General features: G+C 39.6%; 2 protein-coding genes across 5 annotated transcripts in view; one reads left to right on the forward strand and one right to left on the reverse strand.

Annotated features, from left to right (window-relative positions):
* Positions 1–1,624: 1,624 nt before the first annotated feature.
* gpib (glucose-6-phosphate isomerase b) lies at positions 1,625–10,324 on the reverse strand. The gene is made up of 18 exons (XM_004067446.5): positions 10,015–10,324; positions 9,766–9,856; positions 9,483–9,551; positions 9,289–9,408; positions 9,119–9,202; positions 8,898–9,044; positions 7,132–7,203; positions 7,001–7,045; positions 6,855–6,908; positions 6,256–6,316; positions 5,181–5,224; positions 4,924–5,076; positions 4,706–4,835; positions 4,433–4,509; positions 3,984–4,112; positions 2,559–2,634; positions 2,145–2,211; positions 1,625–1,999 (listed from the first exon to the last, which is right to left on the reverse strand). Exons 1-18 carry the CDS (start codon positions 10,131–10,133, stop codon positions 1,876–1,878), a joined length of 1,662 nt encoding a protein of 553 aa, XP_004067494.1. The 5' UTR covers positions 10,134–10,324; the 3' UTR covers positions 1,625–1,875.
* A 788-nt stretch (positions 10,325–11,112) lies between these two features.
* garre1 (granule associated Rac and RHOG effector 1) overlaps positions 11,113–27,453 on the forward strand; it is a 34,445-nt gene continuing 18,104 nt past the window's right edge. Inside the window, exons 1-2 of one of the 4 annotated variants that reach the window (XM_004067499.5) lie at positions 11,113–11,246; positions 23,582–24,916. In XM_004067499.5, coding sequence (XP_004067547.1) covers positions 24,413–24,916 — 504 coding nt within the window. In that variant the 5' untranslated portion in view covers positions 11,113–11,246; positions 23,582–24,412. Of the gene's footprint in view, positions 11,247–11,465; positions 11,911–23,581; positions 24,917–27,453 lie in introns of those variants that run through there. The other 3 variants (XM_020700430.3, XM_011493723.4, XM_078944640.1) reach the window with 3 other exon arrangements.

Here is a 27,453-nt window from a genome sequence, read left to right on the forward strand (position 1 = left end):
AGCTCTGCCCACACTCTTAACTTAATCTTTATATAACCCCTGTAGTCGTGGGAAAAATGAAGCAGGGCTTGACATGTGGCTCTTTTTTTTGACAAAAATTTTCCTTTTGGGTTCACTATAGAGTCCTGTGTTTACAAGCATAGCATTTAGCCCAGGAGGAAACATCTTCTCAAGGTTCCTATCAAGGCGAAGTTGGTTTTCAGCACACCGACAGCATTCAAATGAAAATCAAGTGAAAAATAAAACTGGCTGCAAACCTGGAAGCGATTTCCTTTCAATGAAGCCAGATTTCCGACCTGTTTTACATGCAAAGATGCTGACGATCAAACTGCTTCCAGGGCTGCAGCTCAGATGAATACAAATGTGTGGAAAACATGCTTGTGAAGAAAAAAAACATCTGAAAGGATCTCTGCAAACAACAATGCATAGTTTCCTCACTTTGATGTAACCTTAACCCTGCTGCAGCCCTGTAACTGTAATGAAGATGAGATTTCAAGGCTGCTAAGTGCCAAGGAGTGGCGTTGCCATGGCAATTGCTGCTCTGGGACAGGTTGGAACCCTGATCCTTTCTTGGATGCACGGTTTGGGAAGAGGGTGTTAGCTAGATCAGGAGTAAAATAAAATGAAACCCAGACTGTTCCAAACAATAATGTGGTGAGAAAAAGTATGCAGCGGCGTTTAACAGACATCTCAAGAATGCACGCAGAAACCTTTTTCACGCTTTCAGACAGCAGTTTGCTTACATTCATCAAAGCCCAGCCCTGCAAGGTATTTCCTCGTGTTGACTCTCTGGCTGTTTGTTTTATTTAACCTCATGCAGTCATCATCATGACTGCAAAAGGATACAGTCAACAACTGCAGCTGCAGAGTCACTCACGGCTCTGCCGATAGCGATCTGCAGCTCCTTTCCTGTTCAAAATCACGGCTGCATTGGCAAAAACGTGAGACCACATCTCACTAATAACTCAACGAGGAGGTATTATATCCTAGGACAAACTCACTTTCCTCTGAATCTTGCTTCAGAGCTGAAGATAAAAAGCAAGAGTTAGACTTAGTAATGTAGTGTTGCCTGGCAACAGCAACTGAAAACCCAGCAGTGTCTGGAGGTCTGTGATTCTTTTTTAACTTTCTGTTTGTCCTCATGCACACTCTGTAAACTCTGAATTAGCTGGTTTGAAGGGACCGAAACAATGTGAACTACATAGATTAGGTTGCACTTTATAAAAGGGGGAACAGCAAACAGTGAGAGGTTAGTTTGTGGAGTATGTTTTCTTTCATCCTGCTATCTGATCTAATCTTTTGTTTATGAGGAAAACCGTCAGGAGGTTTGGACCATGTTTGTGAAACGTTTAGCTTAATGATGTTTAGATTTGATGCCAGTAAAGGCTGGATCGCGGTGCAGATGCTGTTTGTTTTTCTCTCTAAATGGATGCTGTGGAGTCTGGGGATTTGAGTGGAGGAACAGTGCAGTGCAAGTGCACTGACCTCTGACCCTTTGTTCCAATGAACTGGAATTTTTGTGTGGCTGATTTGCTTCCCTTTAGCAACAATTGTGGGTCTCTGATGCCATCTAGTGACACTGATTGGATTCAGTGGTGAGCATAAATTGAGAGTGTAGCCATGACACTGAATGAAAGTGTTTATTTCATGTAACTGTGGAGACAGAGTGAGGATATTTCTAATACAAAAAGCTTTTTCACTCACAGGCATGAACAAACAAAAAAATGACAACACTCCAGACAGTCATGACATTGCTAATGAGAGCACAAACATCAGACAGCATCAGCTCGGCGTGGGAGTCACCAGCCACCTCCGCCGTACTCCTGAACCTGAGCTGCTAACGAAGTGACGTCAAGAGATTCGCTGTGCTGAAAATCAGGCAAAATTCTTTTTGAGGAAATTTATGAGTCCGTTGGTGGACGCGTCGTGAGAGTGGACCTCTGCAGTGTTGTTGAGTTCAGGTTCAATGTTCTTTGCGAGCTGTTTACCCAGTTCAACTCTGACGAAGATGAGGGGAAAGAGAGGAAACACAAATCACACCAAACAGACGTAGTTTTATGATATAAAAAAAAAAACCTTTTCTAAGACGTGTAATGCAAAAGGTACCTTTTCAACCAGAAAATGCACTTAAGAAATGGTCTTACCCCCACTGGTCAAAGCTATTGATCTCCCACATCACACCCTGGACAAAGATCTTGTGCTCATACATTGCTGAAAACCCAGATAAAATCATTAAAATCCGAGAGAGACATTTTTAGACATCAAATTATGCATTTAAGGCAGCAGAACTGAGCAGATGAACATGCAACATGACATGAGGACTTACATTGTCGCCCCAGGTACAAACAGACAGGTTGTTACCATGCAACAGAGTGCCATGTCCTTGCTGAACCTCTGATGCTGCTTCAGGAATTTCATTATTTGAGTTCTTTCTATTTATAAGCACGTTGTTACATTTTTTTGTAGCTCGATTTGAATCAAAAACTTTAACTAAGCAAGTGCAACCTTCAGTCTTGGTGCTTCGTGTGCACTCACTGTAATGACTGTAGAAGTCTTACCTATAAGGGCTCCCAGTGTGTAAGGTGTCAGTTTCTTGAAGATGATTGAGTTTGTTGGTCTGTTTCCTTGGAAAACCTACAGGTCAAAAAATTCCCTTATGAGTTAATTTTCATACAACATTTCTGTCTCTAACAGAGAATCATATGATGATCAGTCGTACCGGGTTTCCTAAGGAGCATCTGTTATATATAAGCCAACACCTTTCAGCTTTTTATTTGCCACATTCCTCAAATCGCAAGCAGAGGAGTGGCAGCAATCTATCCGAAACCTAACATTCGTTTGCCCTCAGTTTCTGTCTGACCAACCAGATTTCTATCTCCTCACTGACTCGTATCATACGTTGAAATGCTTGCCAGGCTTCTGCTAAGCAAAAAGAAATGTCAAAAAATGCAGCTCGATATCAGACCAAAGCCTTCAAATTAAGAGTTTGTTGTTCTTTTCTTTTGGGTAATATGTGAACACAATTGACTCCACTGGAGTTGCTTGGTTTCACCCAAAGTTACACAATTTAAAGAAACCTTTCACCCCTTCGTTCCTGAATATAATTTCAAATATATGGAAAAACGTTTTCTTCAATTTGATGCCAATCTAAGTGGAGTCCTGGATTTAATGGTATGCTGCAAATTAGCGACATGTGGCACGAAGGGGTTAAGAAATATAAAAATGACGTGACACTTCATTTAGCCTCCCATTTTGGCTGGAAGTAGAGCAATTTTAAGGCTGATACAATCCCAAAAGGAAATTACTTGACACAGCAGTGTTTTGGTGTTTTTTTCTACTGCATCGGGCTTATTTGCCCCATTAACCTTATGGATTTCAGTTCAGCGATCTGAACAAATGGTCTTTCTCACTTTCTATGAGTCAGTGTTGGATTTTCACAGGGTATAGAAGTTTAAATAAGAGACAGTTTTTTATCTTTTTTTTTTTAAATAAACGTTCATAAATAATGTCAGTTTTTTTTTTAAACAATTAAAGCTAAATTAAACCTACCAGTTAATTAAAACACAAGCATACTTTAACTAAAGATACAGATACCTGGATGACTTTTGTGTTCCAGCCCTTAAATCAGATAAGTCTTAATTATGTTTTTCACACTACTTTGAAGAAAATTGGTGCATTCTGAGGTTAGATGCTGAGGCAAAAATAAAAGCAGTTAATTTTTTAATGCACACACTAAAATTGGACATAACACTTATATTTACCCGGACTGAACGGAGTTAAAAAAAATCAAAGACCCCAACTGTCATTGCAATGCTGACTCATGGTCACTAGATGGCATCACCTGCTATTATCTCCAACGTGGATTTTTGACAGCACCAGCCCTTCCTCGTGCCAAGAATGAATAAGTATCTCTAGATTAGTTTCGGCAATGGAAAGCACAGCAGCTGAGTTCGATATAATACGTTTGTTTTTCTCAAATGTACCTTGTGTGGCAGGATTTTCTCCAGGGCCTCCCCACTCAGACCACTGGCTTCCAGCTCCTTCCTGGCCTCTTCGGTGGTCTTACCTTTCATCAAGGCTTCTGTCTGAGCCAGAAAATTGGCCGACAGAATCTAAAAAACGGGAAAAAGTTGATCAAATCTAAAGCATTAAAAGTATCAGATTGGAATATTTAGGGGATGAAACAATTTTACTTCAATTTTCATTTCAGCTGTTTCTCCAAAACAAATTTTTCCTATTTTTCTTATCAAACACTATGTTTTTTATCTTAATAGACACAATGAAACTTAAACATCTGATTTGAAAATCAAAATTTCAAAACAAGAGACCATCAAACAATAGAAAACCGAACTACAATGACTTCAAGAAGAATGTTGAGAAGTACAGGTGTCGTGGGAACGTGCCCTGTTCAAGACAGGTGTGTCTCAGATACCTTGTGGTGCAGATTGTCTCTGATTGGATGCTGAGACTGAGCTGGGATCAGGAAGTCAGACGGCACCATCCGTGTTCCTGCAAACAGAGATCAGGTTAGTTCAGACCCAGACTTGCTAAATTTAACCTTCAGAGTGACGACTTGTGGCCTGACGATAACCAGTTTCTGTGTCTACATCCTAAAATAGAGAAAATCTGAACAATGGCTGAGTCACAGTGTGTGTGTGCCTGCAATGCAGGGATTCCCCTTCTGGAGTCCGTCGGGTGGTGTTACCTTGGTGGATGAGCTGGTAGAAAGCATGCTGTCCATTTGTGCCAGGTTCTCCCCACACGATGGGCCCGGTGTGGTAGTTCACTCGTGCCCCGTGGTTGGTGATGTACTTTCCATTTGACTCCATGTCACCCTGGATGTGGAAAACTTCAATATTTCAGCTAAAATTACAAACTCCGTGAAAAACCCCTGCACGGGGATCCTCAGCAGTGGTGACAGACCTGCTGGAAATAGGCAGTGAAGCGGTGCATGTACTGGTCATAGGGCAGCACGGCGTGGGTCTCTGCGTGGAAGAAGTTGATGTACCAGATTCCCAGCAGAGCCAGCAGGACGGGAGCGTTTTTCTCCAAGGGAGCAGTTCGAAAGTGTTTGTCCTCAGGTGGGGGAAAATACAGCCAATTTACTTTTCTGTCCCTTTAGAGAGGGTATATTTTCTTCATTAGAGTTGGGTATCGAAGCATTATAGTATTATGCATACCATCCAGTGAGCTCCGGATAGAAGCTTCTCAAAGTTGTCAAAACCTGAAGAACAAAAAATGACAGATTAAATTGGCTTTGTTCTTCTATAGTACCACAAAAAACTTTGATCTATAAGTTTCCAATTATTCTTAGAAATGAAGAATTAATTACACAACCACTGCAGCTCAAAGGAAATATTGGGCATTGAAAACAGTTTACGCCACTTTTCTAAATATACTCTTAAACATACATTGATCAGAAAAAATAAAGCATTTGGGTAAAACAACATGAAGATACAACAAACGCTACCATAGATAAAATAAAAAGGGCATTATTTCAAAAACATGTGATAATTTCTTTAGGCATCAAGTCATAATTTCAATACATTTTTCCACTCACAAATTGTCTCTATTTTATTGCTATAATGGGTTTTCCATTAGATCCAGAATTTTGATTATTATTATTCATGGTTCTATAATTGATTTGTGATTTTTAGGACGCATCACTAAAGTAAAGATGTCCAATAAGGACATGTGTGTTTAAAGACCTACCATTTTTGGTGTTTTTAACATGTTCTGGTGGCATTTTTCTGCCAATGGAGGAGATTTATTAAGAAAATGTAGCACTAAATTATATTTCTGAGTTTTAAAAGTAATTTTTTGCGAATAACGAGCAGACTAAAACATGTTTGAACTACATTTTTATGATATGGAAAACACGCTGGGTGGCCACAAACTTCCTGTTCTGAGCTCTCAGGAACAGGGAGGCATATTTCTAATGAACCACTACTTCTCTGCAGAAATTATGTCCTAAAAAAAACAGCATTGTTTTTTTTATTTGGGCTAAAACACAGCTGGAAACGCTTTGAAAATAGCTCAAAAGATGATTGAAGTGGGACTTTAAACAATGAAATAAGGTAAATATTAGATCAGCCGTAAAGGTTATACTTCACATTAGGCATGTCCTGAGATTCCAATAAAAAAGTTTTGCATCTCTGACCTTTAATCAATGGTGCTTTTGTGACATTTCCCATCACAATGATTAAAAAAAGGACTTTTTCCACAGACTAAAAGGTAGTTTAAAGCAGTTCCTACCAACATGCAAGGCAATAGACATTCCAATAGCAGACCACAGGGAGAAACGGCCACCAACCCACTGAAAGAGAAAATCCACAGCGTTATAAAAACACGCCAACATTGCATGTGAACACTGTTCATTAGTTTTATGCAGAACAGGACAACATTTCTTGTAGATTCAGCAACCAAACCCAAATGAACTTGTTTTGCACATTTCCTTTATTTTAGTGTTGTTTGCAGAAGCTCTACTTTTCCCTTCACTGTCTCAACAGGCAGGATAATCCAGACAGTCTGTAACATAAAAGCCACTTCAGAGCTGCTACCTTTAAAAGACCAACAATGCAGCTAAAAGCAGCACCCTGACCTTTGATGTGCCTCGGCCTTCACAGTAACCTCTGCAGGAGGAAAGGTTGCTACCAATAATAACCCAATCTAAAGAGAGGGGCTTCTGATTACCCAGCAGCTGCTCTACTGAGTCTGTCCCCCCCTCCTACTTCACAGGTCAAAAGTCTAGAGTATTTATAGGCTCCCACTCGTGTCCCTCAACCCAGAGTGGGATGAAAAAGTAAAAGATCAGCTGCATGGAGTTAGGATTGTATGACTGAAAGGGCACTTACATCCCAGAACTCGAACATGTTCTCTGTGTCAATGCCAAAGTCCTTTACTTTGGGCTGAAAGGCAGGCAGAGAGAAACAGATTTTAAACACTGACATGCCAGGTGAAGCTTTCTTCTGATAATTAAAAAAAAATGGACATAGCTTACACCATTTGTGGACAGAGCCACAAAGTGCTTAGCAACTGCAGCTTTCTGTGGGAATAAAGGGAGTCAGAATTAAGTCAGATATCATGTGGTCCAAAATGTCATCTTGGGTGAAGGACCCAGCGTGCACTCACATCTTTGGCATGCTCCAGGAACCAGGCTTTGGCTGACTCAGCATTGGTAATAGTTTCTTGGGTGGTAAACGTCTGAAAAAAAAGAGGATTTGGCAGACAAGGTGGATTTGTATTTTGTGGTATCATCCACTGACAATTATTTAGCTGTCCCATCTCCTCACAAATCTATTTTTTTTTACAAACCTAAACAATTAAAGACTGTGTACTGTGTGTGATTTTTCTAAAAGATATGTATGTTTTTTAATTGAATGAATGCTATAAAGCAGGGGTGTCAAACTTATTTTCATCGAGGGCCACATCAGTATAGTGGTTGTCCTCAAAGGGCCAGATGTCACTAATACATGTAACTAAATGTAATGAAAAATAAATGTAACTACTCCTTAATGTTAAATAACTCATTATTCATGATACATTTTTAAAGTGACAATTATGGAGTCCTCTGTTGTTCATAATTAAATAAATAAATTTCAGTTGCATAGAAAACATATGTTTGCTTGTTACTCAATCATTTTAGATTTGATTCTGTCAGGTTTGGTTATATGGACAGTGTTTTAGTCCTAATTTATAGTTGGCAATTCCAAATTTTCAAGTCCGATTCCCCCTGGATATGAATAAATACACACCAATTTTTAATGTATTATTTTAAGAAATTAAAAATTTTTATGGTCTTGAGGGCCACATAAAATGACATGGAGGGCCACATTTGGCCCCTGGGCCTTGAGTTTGACACATGTGCTATAAAGCATTCAACCCATTGTTTTCCTGTTTCTCTATATTTATTTTTTTTCTTAATTATAGTATTTTCCGCCATTTTTTGCCGCTAAACTTCAACAATTTTTCAGCTATTTTAATCTTTCAACTATTAAAATGTTCAGCTCTTTCAGCCTTTTCCAGCTACGGCATTTGGTCCTTAAAATGAACTTTTCAATATATTCCAGGATTTGGCATTTTTCACCAAAATATCTTTTTGTGCTGTTTTCACTTTATTTATCGTCAACTTAGATAATTTCTTTCTTTCTTTCTTTTTTTCTTTATTTGCTAATTATTACCCTTTAAGGTTTTATTTTTATTCAGCAATATAGTATTCAACTCTGTATTTACTTCTAAATGCAGCTCCTACAAATAATGTAATAATAATTATCCCAAAAAAGCTACAAAACAGTTTGAAATATATGATTGATCTTTTTGTCCACATTCAAAGTTTAGACACACAACTCATTTCTCAGATCATAAATAATGCTTTCTTGAGATGAGCCTTTTTTTTTTTACATATTTCATAAAGAAAGGAACAAATAAGTAACACCTTCTTTTATTTAAAAGATCCCTCTGCTGCGGTCTAAGAGTGCACTCTGACGAAAATTGTGTTTGTAACATGTTCTGGTGGCATTTTTCTGATGATGGAGGTTACATTTAAAGAAAATTTAACCTCTAAATTCATTTTCTGAGTAGTACTTCTTTCAAATTGTTGTGAATTGGGGTCAGATGAGAAGACGTTAGAAAAAGATTGTATTTGTGATGTAGAAAACACGCTGTATGGCCACAAGCTCCCTGCTGTGAGCTCTCAGCAACCGGGAGAGGAAGGGGGGCTGGGGTTGCTCCGCGCCACGACTCCACCCACAAACCCACAATTTCTAGTGAAGTACTGGCGGTCTGCAGAACATCCTATGTTCTAGAGACCGTTTGGCTAAAAATGGCAAGTTCATAATTAAAAGACTATTGTGAAGGCTTTTAAAAGGATGATTGGAGTGGGACTTTAAAAGTGCTACCTTGGATGCGATGATGAAGAGGGTAGTTTCTGCATTTAGCTGAGCCAGGGTTTTGGTTATGTGAGTTCCATCGATGTTGGACACAAACCACACCCGAGGTCCACCCTTCGAGTATGGCTTCAGGGCCTCTGTCACCATCAGTGGACCCTGAGGTTAAAATCAAGGAGAAACAGATATTGGTGCATATGCTAACACGGCAATCGGTAGATGATTGCACTTACAAGGTCTGATCCTCCAATCCCAACATTAACAACATCTGTGATGGCCTTTCCTGTGAAACCTTTCCACTCGCCACTGCGAACCCTCTGCAAAGACAACCCAACGTTTTCAGGGTTGCTACCACAACACTGAAACCATCAACAGTGACAAAGCATGTTTGAGCTGCACGCACATGACAGAAGCTCTTCATCTTCTCCAGAACCTTGTTGACCTCTGGCATTACATCTTTCCCCTCAACCAAGATGGGAGTGTTGGAACGGTTCCTCAGAGCCACGTGGAGCACAGCACGGCCCTTCAGACAACAAAGATTTGTCAAGTTGATATAGCAAAAAGTGGTAAAATTATACAAATTTTTCAATGATGAACCTCAGTGAAGTTGATCTTGTCTCCGGTAAACATCTTCTCCCTGGCAGCTTCAATTCCTCTGGACTTACCCTGAAGAAAACAATACTGCTTGCTTACGCATTAAAAACCACACAGCTATGGGGAGTTAGTACACTGCAGTCATGAATAAAGTCCAGGATGATCCATTTTATGAAGCGTGTTGGTAGTAAATAAAGAAAAACAACATGGGTGCTGCATGTTACAAAAATTGCTTAGACGAATCCCCTCAAGAGGGCAAAAATCATTCTGCTTTGAGACAAGTTACCAGATCAGTCAGCATTTTCATGACTTCATCTGTGATGAGGTTCTTGGAGTAATCCAAAAGAATATCCCCATCTTCAGTGTTCAGCGTGAGGCTGTCCAGGACACAAGACGATGGAAAAAAAACGGCAAAGGCATTCTGTGAGCACATGCTCATTGTATGCATTTGAGGAGCCTGTGACAAAGATAAACCTGCTCTTTCATTTACAGACAACATTTCCTCTGAGCGTGCCATAACAGGTATGCATCATACCTGAACTTTCTGAACCTTTCCTTGTCGGCCTCAAACAAGTGCCTCACGTTGAGGTTCAGGGCATGGGCTGTGAACCAGTGCTGCAGCTTTTCAAAGTTGGGGTCCTGAGTGAGTCCCATGCTGATGTCCAGGGGTGGGGCTGGCTCTGCTCCTTTTACTCTCAACTATCCTGGCTGAATGGAGCTGAGCAGGTCAGGGGGACAGCTTTTTGCAGTCCAGATTCACACTAGCCCCTCCCACATGAGGGGTTCAGCTCTCTGGGATTGGGTTTGCCACTTGTTCACACTGGCATGCAGGCCAACAGAGCAGGCTTCAAAAAGCATACATGCAGTTTAAATTTATGTATTTTCTGTTGAAAACATGTGTTTAATAAACATTTGACTTGCTGAAAGCATTCAAGTGTAACGTAATGAAACTTTGATGAAAATTCTTAAAATCAAATCACTTTTTTTAATCTTTACAATTTCAACAGTTAAATGGCGAGACTCTATTTTGGTTTAAATAAACCCTGCTACAGACACACTATCTGTAAACGACATGATCAAAAAATGGTTTGCATTCTCCATTGATAGTTTGAAGAACAAGTTCATGAGAAACAGGAATAAAAAAGGAAGAGGCAAAATAAAGGATTGGAGATTTATAAGCATTACAAGCCAAACATGATGTAAAAGAGCACATGCTGACAAGGGGAAAGTACCTGATAGTGCAAGTTATATCTTTCTACTTACAGACACTATTAAGAGTCAGCTGTAATATCACTTACTGAACAGTAGAGGACGACAAGTTGTCAGTTTCATGGGTCCACTTGTGAAATGGTGTTTCCAGTGTAGAGACTAAAAGTTAAATGTATAAAAAATAACAGAAATAAAAAAAACAAATATATATAGTTTCAATTAGTATAGAAATATGTATTGGTGTTTTCCTTTTTTATTTAAAGATATCATATTAAACTTACTTATTTCCAGAATAATTAAAATGTTAAGATGCAAACGGGAATAATATTGATAAAAATAAAGATAAAAAATAATCCATCCGACCTGAAAAGATGTTTATGTGAGTTGAATTTGAGAATTAACACCAACAATCTAAACAACGTTTTATTTTCACAATGCATGTCAGTTGCTTTTATTGTGAAAGTTCTTCCGGAAGTGGCTGTTGTTGTTGACGCTGGCTGTTCAGCAGTCACACACAGCTAGGGAATTCGCTGTCAAGAGGGTGGATGCCTGGAGCTGGTGAGCAATGCTTTGATTAACTCAACGTCTCTCTGTGTTTTTGCGTTTTAATCGAAGCTGTTGGCGCCTCTCGTTGATAATGGTGGCACTCGCTGTTTCTGGTCTGTCAGGCGGTACCGCACGAGCGCACACGAGCTCGTGCCGCCTGCAGTCGTGTCGCAGAAGACTAGCTGGACAGCTAATGGTAGCTTAGCTTCGTAGCTAGCCTGCTTTAATACCAATGCTTCGCAGATGCATTGATTATCGGACGTTCAAGCGCCATTGTTTACGTCTGTCTTCGCAAAAAATATGAATCGAACAACGTGACCACACACGTTGCCATCTCGTTGACGTGGCCACTGCCGTTCTCATGAATGTCGACCCTCAGATTCACGTCTGTGTGTACACCGACCCAGCGTGATGTCTTGTCTGCTGATGAAGAAGTGCCTCCGCCGAGCGAAGGAGGAGCGACTGGCGCTGCCGTTTGTTTCTGTTGTCATTGCGATAGTTGTGAATGACCGCGGGCGCCGCTTCAGGTTCCATCCGGGCGTCTCGGTAACCTTAAGCCGCCACAGTGCAGGTAAGGCGGGAGTTAAGAGGCTTTAGCTTCAACCAGCAAAGCCCGGACCCAAACCAAAGCAGCGGTGAAGTTTTCTGGACCCTCCCCACTGAGCAGAGCCGGAATGTAGGTTTGGCCAGCAGACGACAACCACGGGGGTGTCGCCTCATTCTTATATTAGTATTATATATTATTCTATTCGAATTTAAATGTGCTTTGTCTTGCTAGTTTGAGTCGTGTCAGTCAGTCAGGGAGGGGAGCGCCAGCGGCTGCCTGGCTGTTCGGGCTCCCAAAGCGTTCTGTTCTGACTGTTCTGTAGTAGGGTTCTCCTGCTCCATGCTCATGCTGCTGGAAGGTTCGGAGTTCTTCATGCTCGGTTCCGCTGGATGGAGGTCGTTAAAGCCGTATTAATAGCTGCGGCAGAGCTTCCATAAACCAGAGAGTTTCGGTGAAACCAGCCAGCTGAAGCTATTTTATACACATTCATCAACTATTTAAAGCCATATTTGCCAAATGGCTGCATTTGTACTTCAATTTAATTTTGTGTATTCTTTAGAAAATGCCTTTTTTTTTGTCCATAAAGAAAAGGTTGACCTTGATATCACTGAAACTACAATATCTAAAATCTTTTTACTGATTGACACCCTTAACTGATTTTCTCCAATGGTGCTTTTGTTCTTGGAAGTCCTACTCTGATCTTATTTTGATCTATTGTAAAATAATTTACAGTGATCTTTTAATTATCTTTATGCTGGTTTTAGGCTAAATATATATGAAAAAACAAACAAAAACGTGTTGTTTTCCAGGACAGAGTTTCTGTAGAGCAGCAAGAGTTCATCAGAAATTCACCTCTGTTGGTTGGTGTAACCCCGCCAACACTTCCCATCATCCCTTTGTTACTCTCCTGCTAGCTTACAGCCCCTCGCAACACCAAGACATTAATGGAGCAATAAAAATGGGGAGCATTTTTGAACTAGATGCCAACTTGGACGAGGAAAACGAAGACGTTTGTGGATCCATCTGTCGGCAGGGAGCTTGTGGCCTACTGATTGTAGTTTGTGCGTAACAACTACAAGCTTTTCAAACAGTATTTTTTCTTCATCTGCTCGTGAGTCACCACGATTTGAATAATGCAGTTCTAATCTCAATTTTCTTTACATGTGTCCTCCATCATCAGAAAAAGGCTACAAGAACACGATTGAAAACCCAATTTTCATCTGAGTGGGTCTATAACTGATTTTCTCAAATGGTGCTTCTGCTTTTTAAGATTCTACAGAAAGGGAGTTTTATTCAGAAGTAAAAAAACGCTGACCCAGTTTCCCTTGTTGTAGATGGGCTTCTTGTTTTGATCCTTGGAATGTAGACATAGGCAAATTTTGCAATAAAAGTTACTGCTTTGCCACACACAGGGTTTGATCATGCCAATCTCAAGATCGCAGTAATTGATCGTATCAGAGTACCTTGCTCTCGAGTATGAGTCACTCAGAAACAAATATTGCCTTTGTATGTGCATTGTTTTGGTTTCTGGTGTAGATTATAGTTGCTTAAATAGTAGAATATTTTTCCTTTTTTCAAATTTTTTTTTTCCGACCAAACTTTACTTTTTAATTCTGCCTTGCTTGTTAGTGCTCTTTGCGTTTGTCGGCACATGATTTGACCTGCAGTGACACTTTTCCGGCGTCTTTCATTCAGTCCGGAAGCATGTGCGAGGAAGTCAACAAAAAGTCACAAGATTACTGTTTGCGATTGCCCCGGGTGGAGTTCCAGGGATGTTTCCTTAAACAAAGGAGCTTTCTAGTGTTGTTGCATGTTCGGTGTAAGATTATACAGGTGAGCGTGGCAGCAAAGGCCCCCCTTTCTGGGAAGTTTAAAACCTTTCAAATTGGAATTCCTTACAAGTCAAAACCCCATCCGTTTAGTTTGTTTTTTAAGGTTCTAACCTATAAACTGCATGATTTTTTTTTTTTGTATTCTGCCTAGATGTACATTTTGGCAAAAACTTTGTTTTAAGATGGTAGTAAAAGAGAACAGGTTTTACAGGTGAGAGTTTAAATGTTGTCTTTAGTTTGTGCAGGTATTTCATTCATACTTTGTAATAATCTATTTTTTTTTTACTAGCTGCCCGTGAATCATCTTTTTTGGAAATCCTGCATATTTTTAAAGAATATTGAAGGGGAGACAGATTTGTTTTGCACTTTATAGAAATGGTGTCAAATATTAATGGTACGGAAAGATCGGAAGGATTTTCTAAACCAGCAAACATGTAATGACGTGCCTGTTGCACAGCAAATGTTAGAAATGTTTTTACAGTTTTTCCAACATTTAAAAAAAAAGATCAGTTTATTGTTAACTGATATTAACCTATGCAAGAGATATCTGCAGGCTGGCTTATTTTAGTGACGATGGGGTTGTTAGTTTCCTTTGTCAACACAGAAATAACAACCGCTGTTGCTAAGGTTAACATTTGCTTCCTCTTTAACAAATGATCCTTCTTGCAATATTTCTGCAACACTTTGTTCAATCCTGTAGTTTTCCGTTTCATTTCAAACCTACTAAATCCAATTCTAATAATTGTCCTGCCATTCCTCACAACATAGCAGCTAACACAGATGAAGACTTGAAGCATGGGAAATTTCACTGGTGTCTCCTGGGAAACTGGTCTAGTCTTAGTTTGCGGTTTGCTATTTGCCCCTCAGTCAAATGTTTCCAGTGAGAAGCATGACTTCTCATGGCAACAGGAAGATCAAATACTGTAAGACAGAAAAATAAACTACAATCTAAACTTTCTCATAAAGTGCGATATTTATTTTTAATAAACGTTTCAAAAATGTGTTTGGATATTCTTCCAAGCTTACTTGTTTCTATCAGAAGTTGGTGGCAAATACACAAAAACACTATTATGAAAAATAATAAATAAATAATGTATTGGCTTTATCTGCGCTTTTTTAGATGATCAAAGCGCTTACTATGTGTCCATTACACATTAACTCCTCATTCATACTTGGTGATGGTAACTGCTGATGAAGCCACAGCTGCCCTGGGGCAGACTGACAGGGGCGTGGCTGCCAGTGTGCGCTTACGGCCCCTCTGACCATCACCGGGAGCCACACTGGAGGCAAGAAGGGTGAATGTCTTGCCCAACAACAGTTGGCTGGAGAGATTGGGAATCAAACCGCCAATATTTTGATCACTGACCAACCAGATCAACACCTGAGCCACTGCAGTGACTGTAACTTAGAATTTAACTGAGTATTATAGAGACTATTTGAGACTATGTTTATACCATATTTCCTCCCTTTGGTGTATTTGAATCAATTACATTTATTTCTAGGTTTACGTTTAGCTTTTTACACCTTCTCACTCGCTTGTCTCTGCTGTTTGACAAGCAGCAATAAATCTTCCAAGGCATCTTCCCTTTTTGACTCATTAAGTGTAAAATTAACATCTATCTTTTGTGGTTAATTTATTTATTTTTAAACTAAAGTGTCTAGATGACTGGAATGCAACACACCCTGCAAGTTCTCCATAAAGCCTGCTCACTCTAGGCCTAGGGAAGCATTTCCATCCTCACAGGTTGCTACTAGCCTTTCATGAAAGGAGCTGACGTTAGTCTTTCATGACAGCTCTCACTTGTTAAAACCCACCGTTTGGCCACACTAAACGTATTCTATTGTTTATGATTATTTGTAGAGCATATCTGAGCTTTTGCTGTTTGACCAACACTGAAAAGTTTTTGCTTCACGTCAATGAAAATTATAAAACGGAGGGAACTTGTAAATTAGGTGGCATCTACTTACTAGTTAGTTACTCTTTAATTTTGGATTTTAAGAAGTTAATTATTTGGTGGATCAAACCTAACATCGACAAAAACACTAAAATCTAGATGATGGGGGAACTAGTCTTCCATGTAATAATAAACGGTAGCCAATGCATTTTTCCTCTCTTAAAGCCATGCAGCTGCAAGTACATGTGTGTTTTTTTTTCACTGAGTCCTGGTATGAGGAGGACAGGCTGCCACAATACTCTCCTTGTGTTCTGAGGGCCAGAGGAGCCTGGCTCGGCTCCTGTCACACAGTTGCTTACGGCACTTGTCCTGTCGTTTGGACTGACCTCGTCGACCTATCTGCTGGTTTTAAGATTTCTCTTTGACTTGTTTAACCAAAGCTTCTCAGCAGAAATGTGCGCAGCCTTTGGCTGTGATTTTGTTTCCAATGCAATCAGTAATTTCTTTTTTCCTCCAATATATGTTGTGGAGATGTTTGCGCCATATTGTTTTAGTTCTGACTGTCGTGTGTGTGTGTGTGTGTGTGCGTGTGCGTGTGTCTGCGCACGCTCATTTGAACCCACATGAAGAGGCTTCTGGGGAAATGCATTCCAATGCTTCATTGGCAACAGATGTAGAAGAGAGCATTTTTTCTGCTCTGAGCTGAACATTTTGGAGTGTCTAAAAACAGTGTGGACTGTTGGGCAGCTGTTTTGCCCATGCAGGCTGAAATAGACTTCATAAGAGAGCTAATGTTGGGCTTGTGGCTACTAGAGCATTAGACTTGTTTGCCTCACAAAGGCAGAAGGACTAGAAGCTGTCAGCATTGGTAACAGCTGCCCCATCCCAATCTATTGACCTGCCTTTAGGAGTGGTTACAAACACTCTGCCTGTTTCTATGTTTCAATAAATTCTACAAATGTATTTGCAAACGTTTGGGATATTTGAACTGCACGGTTTCCACATTCTGAAATCTGAATGTATGTGTTTTTAGCAAGAATCCCTAAACATGTGTGTTGTAGTGACTGTTTGTGTGTTTTGAGCAGACAGGTAAATGATTGCATCTATTCAAACTTCCTCTGCCTATATCTAGTAGCGTACTTGGCATGACATATTTGTTGCTGGCGACAGATATCTTGCCACGGGAAACCTTAACCCCCTTTTCCTGTTAATCTAGGCAGCTGACATGTATGTTGAGTGGAGAAGTGGAGCTAACATTAGACCTGAGCAGCCCCTGCTGGAGGAGGGTCTTTGAACTGGGTTGGTATAGGGCCAGTGCACACAGATAGGCAATTCCATCACATGTGTTTGTTTGGATGTTCTCTTGACAGCCAACAAAGCTGATGACAATGTGTTTAAAATTCATACTCATTTTTTATTTCTTTTTTTTTAAATCGGTGTGTATCCCTACTAACATGTCTTACATGGAAACTGTTGTAACCAACCAACCAGAACTGGATCGAGTGTGTGTGTCATCACCCATAGCAAATGGCTTAGTTCCAGGTCCAAAGCAAATCAAGTCAATTCAGTTCCCAATTTTTTTTGTGATTTGAATGTCGCCATTTTGGAGCCTAACAATGTCAGTAAGCAGTGATTGGTCTTACTTTAGTTGGCGTTTCTATGGCAGCTACTCTCGGCAATCAGAACTTCAGAGCTTGTTGGAAGTCCACACCCCTACCAATTCAATTTCAATTTTATTTGTATAGCCCAAAATCACAACAACATTCGTCTCGATGGGCTTAGATGTAGGGTAAAACATGAAATCAAAATGGATCATGAACAAAAAAAATTCAATAGAAAGATTCTAAACTGAACTAACCAAACCAAACTGGTGCCCTTAGACCCTCCTACGCGGTAAGGAAAAACTCCTAAGGTTTGAAGGAGTTTGAACGCTTGAACGCTGGCTCTGGAAAATCTGTCAAATGTTTTTGGCGTTTGATGTGGAACCTTGACTTTTGTTGAAGCATCTCATTGGTCAGTCTATAACTTGAATAACTTGAAGCAACAGAGAAAATGATATAAAAATTGGATTATCAAGAACATGTTAAAAAAGGTAGCAGAGCAAGAATGGTTATTCTGACCAATAGAATGACTGAGTAATAGTTGTTTATTTCTTAATAGGAGTCCTCAGGATTCTGGCTTCTTCGAGCCGGCAGGTACTTCCTGTTTGGAACGCCAAGGGGGTAGGGGACACTCAGTCCAGGTCTTTTATAGAGTCAATGGTTGTAACTTCAAGCCCTACCCTACTCCAATCATCTTTTGATCTGTTGTAAAAGCATTATAGCCGTACATTTTTAAGACAGATTCCAGCTCAGATGAGGAAAACAATGACATTCATGGATCTGTTTGTCTGCAAACGGATGCATTGGAATAGAGTGGAGCAGGGAGCTTGTGGCCCGCCAATTTGTAGTTTGTATGCAACAACTACAGTGTTTCTCAAACTATATTTTTATCGTCTGAAATCTACACAAAACCAAAACAACTTTCTTTGTAGTTTTTGCAGGTCCCTATAAAGTTGTAGTGTCATTAAAGGGAAGTAATCTTTCCTCCCATCAGCTATTAGACTTATTAGATTTATTAGATCAGATCAGATGCCATTAAAGTGCAGACTTTCAGCTTTAATTCCATGGGTTGAACAAAAAAGATTGCATAAAAATGTGAAAAACTAAAGCATTTTTTAAACACAATCCCTTCATTTCATGGGCTCGTAAGTAACTGGACAAATGAAATAACTGAAAACAAAATGGTCATTACTAATATTTGGTTGATGTTGTTGGCAATGACAGCCTGAAGTCTTGAACTCATGGACATGACCAGATGCTGGGTTTTTTCCTTCTGAATGCTCTGCCAGGCCTTTACTGCAGCGGCTATCAGTTGCTGTTTGTTTGTGGGCCTTTCTGTCTGAAGTTTTGTCTTCAACAAGTGAAATGCAATGCTCAATTGGGTTAAGATCAGGTGACTGACTTGGCCTTTCAAGAATATTCTACTTCTTTGCTTTAATAAACTCCTGAGTTGCTTTGGCTGTATGTTTTGGGTCGTTGTCCATCTGTATTATGAAAGGCCCCTATCAGTTTGGCTGCATTCACCTGGATCTGTGCAGACAGTATGTCTCTGAACACTTCAGAATTCATCGGGCTGCTTCTGTCCTGTGTCACGTCATCAATAAACACTAGTGTCCCGGTGCCACTAGCAGCCATGCACGCCCAGGCCATCACACTGCCTCCACAGTGTTTTAGTGATGATGTAGTGTGCTTTGGATCATGTGCTTCTCCACGCCTTCTCCATACTTTTCTCTTGCCATCATTCTGGTAGAGGTTGATTTTGGTTTCATCTGTCCAAAGAATGTTTTTCCAGAACTTTGCTGGCTTTTTTAGATGCTTTTTAGCAAAGTCCAATCTAGTCTTCTTATTCTTGAGGCTTATGAGTGGCTTGCATCTTGCAGTGTACCCTCTGTATCTACTTTCATGCAGTCTTCTTTTTATGGTAGACTTTGATATTGATACGCCTACCTCCTGGAGAGTGTTGTTCACTTGGTTGGCTGTTGTGAACGGGTTCCTCTTCACCATGGAAATGATTCTGCCATCATCCACCACTGTTGTCTTCCGTGGACGTCCAGGTCTTTTTGCGTTGCTGAGTTCACCAGTGCTTTCTTTCTTTCTCAGGATGTACCACACTGTTGATTTTTCCACTCCTAATACTGTAGCAATTTCTCGCATTGTTTTTTTCTGTTTTCCCAGCTTAATGATGCTCCTTTCACCTGCATGGAGAGCTCCTTTGACCGCATGTTTTCTGTTCACAGCAAAATCTTCAAAATGCAAGCACGAGTCCTCTAATCAACTCCAGGCCTTTTATCTGTTTCACTCATAATGACATAACAAGGGAATAACTCACACTTGCCCATGCAATAGCATGGAAGTTAATTGTCCAATTACTTACGAGCCCATGAAATGAAGGGATTGTGTTTAAAAAATGCTTTCGTTTTTCACATTTTATGCAATCTTTTTGTTCAACCCATGGAATTAAAGCTGAAAGTCTGCACTTCAATGGCATCTGAGTTGTTTTATTTAAAATTCACTGTGGTAATGTACAGAAACAAAATTAGAAAGATTGTATCTCTGTCCAAAGATTTATGGTCCTGACTGTATGTTTCAAAGCACAGTAAATGTATTTTCTATCACAAAAATATATTAAAAAATATTGTAATACTTACACTGTAACAAATAAACAGTTGTGTTTTACGGTTTGTGTAATCATGGATAATAGGTTAACTTTGAGATTATCATTGTTCATTCAAGAAAAAAAATATTTTGCTAAACCGTGGAAAATCCCGGAGCACTTGACCTTTTATAGGCAGGTTTACTTTCTGGTATTAGCCTGCAGAGGCTAAAACCCTATAAGTGTGTCAGCCAGCAGGCATTGTGGGGCACCTTGCAGGTTCTTAGTGTACCTGTCACCTGTAATCCCTGGGATTTAGTGATCTAACTGGGTCGTGGTCTTTATGGCTTTTTCTTTTAGCTTTTATTGAGAACTATGAGTTTGCTTTTGCTTAAAAATATTAAATCAAACTTCTTATTTTGGTCAAAATTGTTAATTTATTTGATTGTTTTAGTCAATTTTTCAGGAAAATATAACTGAATCTGCTTTGATTTATATTTTTGTTGCTTTAAAGCAAATTTTGATTTGACATACGTACAACTTCATAAAAATATAGCTTTAAAAAATCTGCTTTTGGCATTAAAGTGATTTTTATACCATTTTGTTTTGTATTTTTAATTTAATATGACAGCTCAAATTACACAAGGTCAAACATTGAGAAGTGGGGATGAGGTATTTGATGTTTGTTGGGTAACAATTAGTAAAGAATCTGGAGGGTATGTTTTAAAATAATGTCAGAAATATTGACCGAACCCTTTTAGTTTAGAAGAGAAAAGGACAAAACTGTCCTGTTCCTCTTCACGAGGAAGTCAGCAGTTCCCTTCAGGCTTGACACTTGGTTCAGTTAGTGGTCCAGGACAGATAAAGGGGGCTTTTTTCCTCCCCTTTTTTATGTACTTTCTGGGCATACCTCTGTGTTTTTGAAGGGAAGTAGGGCTTGGAGGACAGGAAAATGCTGGTGGAGATGTGTAATGGAAGCAGCTACACAGCTGTTAAACCTAAAATTGTGGCAACCTGGATGGTCTTATCTGTTGGGAGGCAGTGTTTTCTTTTCACAGGGTTTAACACACTCCAAAAACAGTACAGTAAGGGAACAAAGTGTAAATATTTCGCTTACCGATGGCTGTATCCACAGCAAATAAGTACAGAAACTAGTTTGTTGAGTTGATAGTCTGTGCTTCAAATGGAAAAAATGTTTTGTTAGCGTTATTGACACCCCCCCACACCTTTTTTTTTGCCAAGCAATGTTCTGCATGCTTTTTACATGGACGCTCACTAGCAATAGTATAATTGTTTTCCCTGTAAACAGATAATTGACAAATGTTTAAACTGATATCTAAAGTTAGATCACCAACTTAAAGCCTAATATTCTCCATCCAAATGGGGTACAGTTCTCTACTTCTGAAGTTAGAAGGCCTTGGTGAGAAAGTGGAGTCAGAAAGAATGAAAGTATTGTGGCTTTTACAATGTGCAGCCCAACAGACCCCTCAGTGTTTTTCAACAATGGCTTCTTGCAGGAATTCTCTCTGCATCTGTGCTTTGCTAAAGCAGACGTTGCCAAAGATACGAGGGCTGCTGTTAGTAATCGTCTAGCAATGTACAGCTTTAAACCACAGCTCTGTACCAAAATGGTTTAGGATGTCACCACTTGGTTCAGAAAATTGTGGTTAAAGTTCTCCTGCAGGGAAACAGGGGTTTCTGTGTGGCTGCAGCAAATAATGGGCTGTGGATTTGACTTGATATCTGAGTGAAAGTTAACTGTTGCACGTTTTAGTTGCCTCAATATGTGCATTGGGTTGTACTAGATTTCTAAATGTGGTGCAAGATCCTACAGATTGAATTTACAAGGGAGACGCATCAGAGGAAATGACTGACGCAAACAAAATAATACACAGAAAGACAACTATAATGAATTTTTATAAACAGAGGAAGTAGGTTCTGTTTTCAGCCGCTTGCAATCGTATTTCCTGCTTTTTATTTTCTATTTTATATATTTAATAATAGAATAGTATTTAGGGGCACATCGTTTTTTTATTTATTTTTTTATTACAAATTTTAATTGACATTACATAGAATAGGCATGTCCAAAGTCCGGCCCATGGGTAACATTTAGCCCGCGTTCTAATTACTAACGGTCTCCAGGCCCTTAATAAAACCAATAATATGGAGCACTTTCTAAAATTTTGGTTAAAAAAATATATTAAGATACATTTGTTCAATGGGAAGAATTAAAAAGTTATATCATTACAATTAAATATGAATTAATTTGTCTATTTTAAATGTAATGTTATTAATAGTTAAAAGAATATCAGACTTAATTGTCGCCCTCACACATTTCAATCTCACCAATTCTGGAGCTGGTTGCAAAAACCTTGGACACCCCTAACATAGAATTTATTCCAACCTTTCTGTCTTCCTATAATTACCACAGCTGTTTGCAAAAATCTATCAAGTGAAACAAAACTTTTGAGGGTTAATTATTGGCTGAGCTTCACGGGGAACAGGCTGTGGCAGAAAAACAGCATAAAGTGGTTTTTTTTTTCATCAAAATATTAATAATGAATGTTATTTTCTGCAAGACAATGCTGTATAAAATGCTAAGTGATGTAATACTTTAATATTTCTCCTTTTGGATAGTAAGACAAATGGCAGTTTATCTCGATGCGACAGTAGAGGATTTGATTCAGAACATTTGTGGTTTATCTGAAACTAAAAAAAACCTTTAACCCGTCTTTAGGAAGGCAAAACACACATACAGGGAACTTAAAGCTGTTTAGATTCTCATTTTGCAGTCACTGTGTGTGAAATGAAAGAGCTATGAAATGGACTGGCCTCTTTGACTTATATATATATATATATATATATATATATATATATATATATATATATATATATATATATATATATATATATATATATATATATATATATATATATATATATATATATATATATATATATATATATATATATAAAAAAACACATGAATAGGAAGTTGGGTTAGATTTAACTTTTGTTCACACTTCCTTTGCTGTTGCAGTAACAGACTTTGGAAAATATTTTATGGAAACTTCTTAAAACTTCCCGTTTAGCTTCCTAGTTCTGCGTATAGTTAACTTTTTTTATTTAAATGTCTGTTTTCTTTTGCTAGAGAATATTTTTAGGGGTGGAAAGCATGCATCCTTGTTTTAATTTGATTAGTGCCTCTTTTCAGCCGTAGTAAACCGGAAAAAGAGGCTGCTTCTAATTGGTTTAAATTTTTTTTACAAAGGTGCGACTGCCTGCACTTTATTTATTTTATTGGGTATCAATACTGTGATGACAATATGTCTTGTGATACATGAATAAATGGCAAAACAAAAAACAACAAATGCATCATTTTCATTTCACTGCAACATTTTTATTTAAATTAGAGTCAGCATAACTTCACTTATACTCCAAATGATCCTCGTCTATATAGGAGTTGGGCATCTAACTTAAAAGTTCGATTGGTCAATAGTGTTAATGGGCTGTATTTGATTTAAGTACTTTAAGCTGCCATGAGATTGTGTGTAAACAATTAAGATAACCGTTTATCTCTATTTATGCGTATCTCACCAGCTGATGGCGACAAATTTGCACGTTTTTGTGCAGACCTACTGCACTTATTTTTCCCGTTAAAAACGAATTCTGGTAAAGAGAAGTGTTAATGTCAAGCTCTTATTTGCATGTTAATCAGAGGATTACTGTTGGATGCCTTATTTGATGCTTTCGTCAAGCTCTGACATGCAGCTGAAAAGTTTTAGGCTGTGTTTGTAAAGCAGTTGAAATGATGCTCATCCTTCCTTTTTGACATGACGTAAACTTTTTCCTCTTTGTCTCTGTCCTCTCCCCTTTTAGGAAATGACCTAGAGGCCTTACAGATACATTTGTGCTTTTGTTGCTCTAATCTGCATCCGCAGAGAACAGCGAGTTTTGGAAGCACATTTGTTTCCACAGTGAGTAATATCTACCTCAGCCAGCAGACGGGGGGACAAACCAGGAAGCTGCTGGAGACGTCGGACAGGCAGACGGAGCTATCAGCTGGCCGCACGCTCACTGCCTGCAGAGCACTGCTATTTTTTTTTTAAGGGGATTTAAGACGGACTGGATCTGTCTGCCCTCCACCTCCCACTATTCCTCTGCAGAAGACAACACAAACATCCACTCTTTCCAGCGTTTATTATTTTTGTTTTTTTAAATGGTCCTTTTTTCTTTTGTGCTGTTGACCAGTGTGTCATTTCCGTGGATGCATTTTTGCTTTACCCTTTTAAAAGGATTTTCTATTTTGTACTGCGGGCTGGTTTAAGAGTATATGTAAATACATGTATGAAGGATTTATTTTCTCTGGATCTGAAGGAAAGTTGATGCACTTTAGGCCTTTGCTGTGAAACCTTTACCCCTCTGTTATGATCATTCTGTTGGAAGCTGGAAGGAGAACATCTGGGGGCGTGTTCCTGTTGTTTTTTTAAAGTTTATATGTTGCATCTGCAGCCGTGCTGCATGTAAGCATTTCACTCAGCGTTGCTTCAGTGCCAGGCAAGATGAAATGAACCTCCGACAGGTGGAATCCTTAAGCTGTCTCTCTCCATAACTTGATCCGTTTCGTAGAATTGGAGATTTTTGGGAAGCAGGAGTCATTTGCTTGGAACAACTGCAACAAGAAGAGCTTCCGGTGCTTTGGCACCACCTATGTATTGTTGTAGTGCGCAGGAAAGTAAAATGGACTACAAGCGTCGCTTTTTGCTCGGCGGGTCCAAGCAGAAAGTGCAACAGCACCAGCAGTACCAAATGCCTGAGCTGAGCCGGACCCTGAGCGCCACTCTGGCTTCCTCTTGCGCTGCCTCGTCGCCCATGAGCACCGGGGTGGGCATTCCCGGCAGCTGCCACCCGCCCCCCTCCGGCACCACCACCGCTGTCGCCGACATCCAGCAAGGCATCTCCAAATACCTGGATGCGCTCAATGTGTTCTGCCGGGCCAGCGCCTTTCTCACAGACCTGTTCAGCAGCGTGTTCAGGAACTCTCACTATTCCAAAGCAGCTATGCAACTGAAGGACGTGCAGGAACACGTCATGGAGGCGGCTAGTAGGCTGACTGCAGCAATAAAGCCAGAGATCGCCAAGATGCTGATGGAACTGAGCGCCGGGGCAGCCAACTTCAAAGACCAGAACGACTTCAGCCTGCAGGACGTAGAGGTAAGAGACAACACACAAACACACTGACCAACTGAGAAAGTATTGGAGTCATTTATATCTCAAATCATTCAAACTATTAAGATTTCAACCTCCAAGACGTCAGCACCACAGTCATCTCTGTGTTTGTCTTGACAGCAGGATCAGATATAACTGAACATACTTGAGCGCATTAACTGATCCATAACTCCTTATAGAACTGGTGCTAATACGCTTGGCTGGTGACTGTCGTAAAATTGGCTTCATGAATCACCCTTTTGGCTCAGATGGTGTTCTCGCGCCCAGTGTTATGGGGGTGTCAATATGTGAGGGTGAGGTGCAAAATAACACTGCCATCTTCTGTCATGATGCATCAGCTGAAACGGACAAAGCTGAGATTTCTACACGGAGATTGAAAAAATCTGCACTCTAGCATGCAAAACTAATCCAGACTTTGGGACATAAAACACAACTTTCTGGGCATTTCTGTTTATAATTATCCTCAGTCCTATTTAGATTAAAACAGTTGTTGCAAACACTGACCGAGCTCTAATGGGGATCTGTCTTTTTACACAAGAACACCATCTACAGCAGGGCTGCCCGAACCCGATCCTGAAGATCTGCGACCCTGCCTGTTTTCCAGATCTCCATTGCAGTTCTTGCTGATTCCCTGGTTCAGGTGTGCTCAGTCAATCAAAATGAGGAGACACCGGAGTCTGTCTCTTTAGCAGAAACCAGTGCAGAGAGAGCTGGGAAACAGGCAGGCTGTTGGATCTCCAAGGCCAGGATTGGGCAGCTCTAATCTGAGTTAAATCCTGGATAAAATGTTTTATTTTTAATAGATTTTTTATAGATTTACAAAATACAGGGAAACACATTTTTAAGAAGAAATTGTTACTAAAATAAAAAGAATTTGGGGTTTTCTATTTTGTTCAAATTTGCATACACTAAATTCCAAAGATCAGACCAAACCGTCTCTAGATTTTCAGCCTTGAATTTCATCTTCTGCGAAAGATTAAGCATCTGTGATTGAAAAAAAAGCACAGTTATCCTTTGAATTGTTACAAATATGAAAAATTGAGGTTGTCAATTTTGCTGCAAAAATACTTTTCTGATGCTTCTTTTTGGTGTTAAACTTTCTCTAAAGTATTTTGCTTCTTGGATCTTTGGATCCTTTACATATACTTAAAAATCTTAGATTCAAAGGTAAAAATTGTCTTCAGCTAAGAGAATAATAAAACGGAAGAAACAAGTGGCTCAAACATTTACCGTACTTTTTATTTCTATCCACTATGTGGACCGAGTGCAGAAAGTGTAACTGAGTTCCAGTGGGTCGTAAAGGCTGAAAAACAACAGTCCACCTATAGTTGTGGCTGCTGCTTGTCCCTCACTGCTACCTCATAATCCTTTATTGTTCTCCCTAATTCTTTAACAGAGTACACATTCACCGCCTTCTTTTTTTTTTTTCTTTTCTCTGTGCAACGCCTGTGGATGTGGCAGAGACCAAAACAGGAAACACTTTTGCACCACAGCCGGTAAATCGGACTCTCAACGGTTGTGGATTTGTACAGATAAATATTAGAGGAAGCCCGGGTCTGTAAAGGTTTCGACCGCATGGGTTGGCACTTACGCTTGCTGTCTGGCCCTGGGTATAAGGGAACATTTGTTAAACCTCAGACTCTGCCTGCTGAAAAATGTATTCTTATTTGCTTTGTTAATACATGCACTGATCTTTATAAACACATTAAATACTTGTGAACAGAAATGCATTTTTATATTTCTTACAAGCAAAAAAGCTTTTGCTCAGAATTGTGCCTTTAGCTCTGTATTTTTAAAGACCCACTGCGATTAAAGTTGTGTTTTTAACATGTTGTTGTAGCATTTTTCTCACGATGGAGAACATACTTAATGACAAATAAGCTCAAAGTTGCATTTCTGAGTATTTCTTTAGTCAAATCGTTTTAAATTGGGAGAAGATGGAAAAAACGTTGTTTTGAAAAATGCGATGCGTGGGCCACTAGCTTTCTGCTCCGCTCCATTCTGATGCATCCACTCAAAGACTACTGGATTCACGTACGTCTTCGTTTTCCTCAGCAGAGCTGGAATCTGGCTTGATGGCTCCAAAATGGCTCGCCATTTTTATTGCTAAACGGCAGTTGTTCATTAGAAATTTGCCTCCGAGTGGAGGGGAAGACCGTTAATGTGGAGCAACCCCCCCCCCCCTCCCCCACACACACACACACACATACATACACCACCATTCCTGAGAGCTCTCTGTTTACATGCTTTCCCACTAGGTAGGGGGTTTGAGGGGCTTTAAGTTGCCACTCTGCAGAAATTATGTCCCACAAAGCGTCACTTTTTTTTTAAATATTGGCTAAAATCTAGATAATCATCACTCAGAACACCTTTAAAATAGATCAAAAGATCATCGGCATGGGGTTTTAACTTTGAGCCTTGTTAAACAGACTATTTTTATGAACTCCTCAAAGCGATAAATGCCTCAAATCAATCAGGATTTACCAGTACCTCTACTAAAGCATAAGGGTCACAAACAATTC

The sequence above is a fragment of the Oryzias latipes genome, chromosome 3 (genome assembly GCF_053564925.1).
Source record: "Oryzias latipes strain Hd-rR chromosome 3, Olatipes_Hd-rR_3.1".
Lineage (NCBI taxonomy): Eukaryota > Metazoa > Chordata > Actinopteri > Beloniformes > Adrianichthyidae > Oryzias > Oryzias latipes.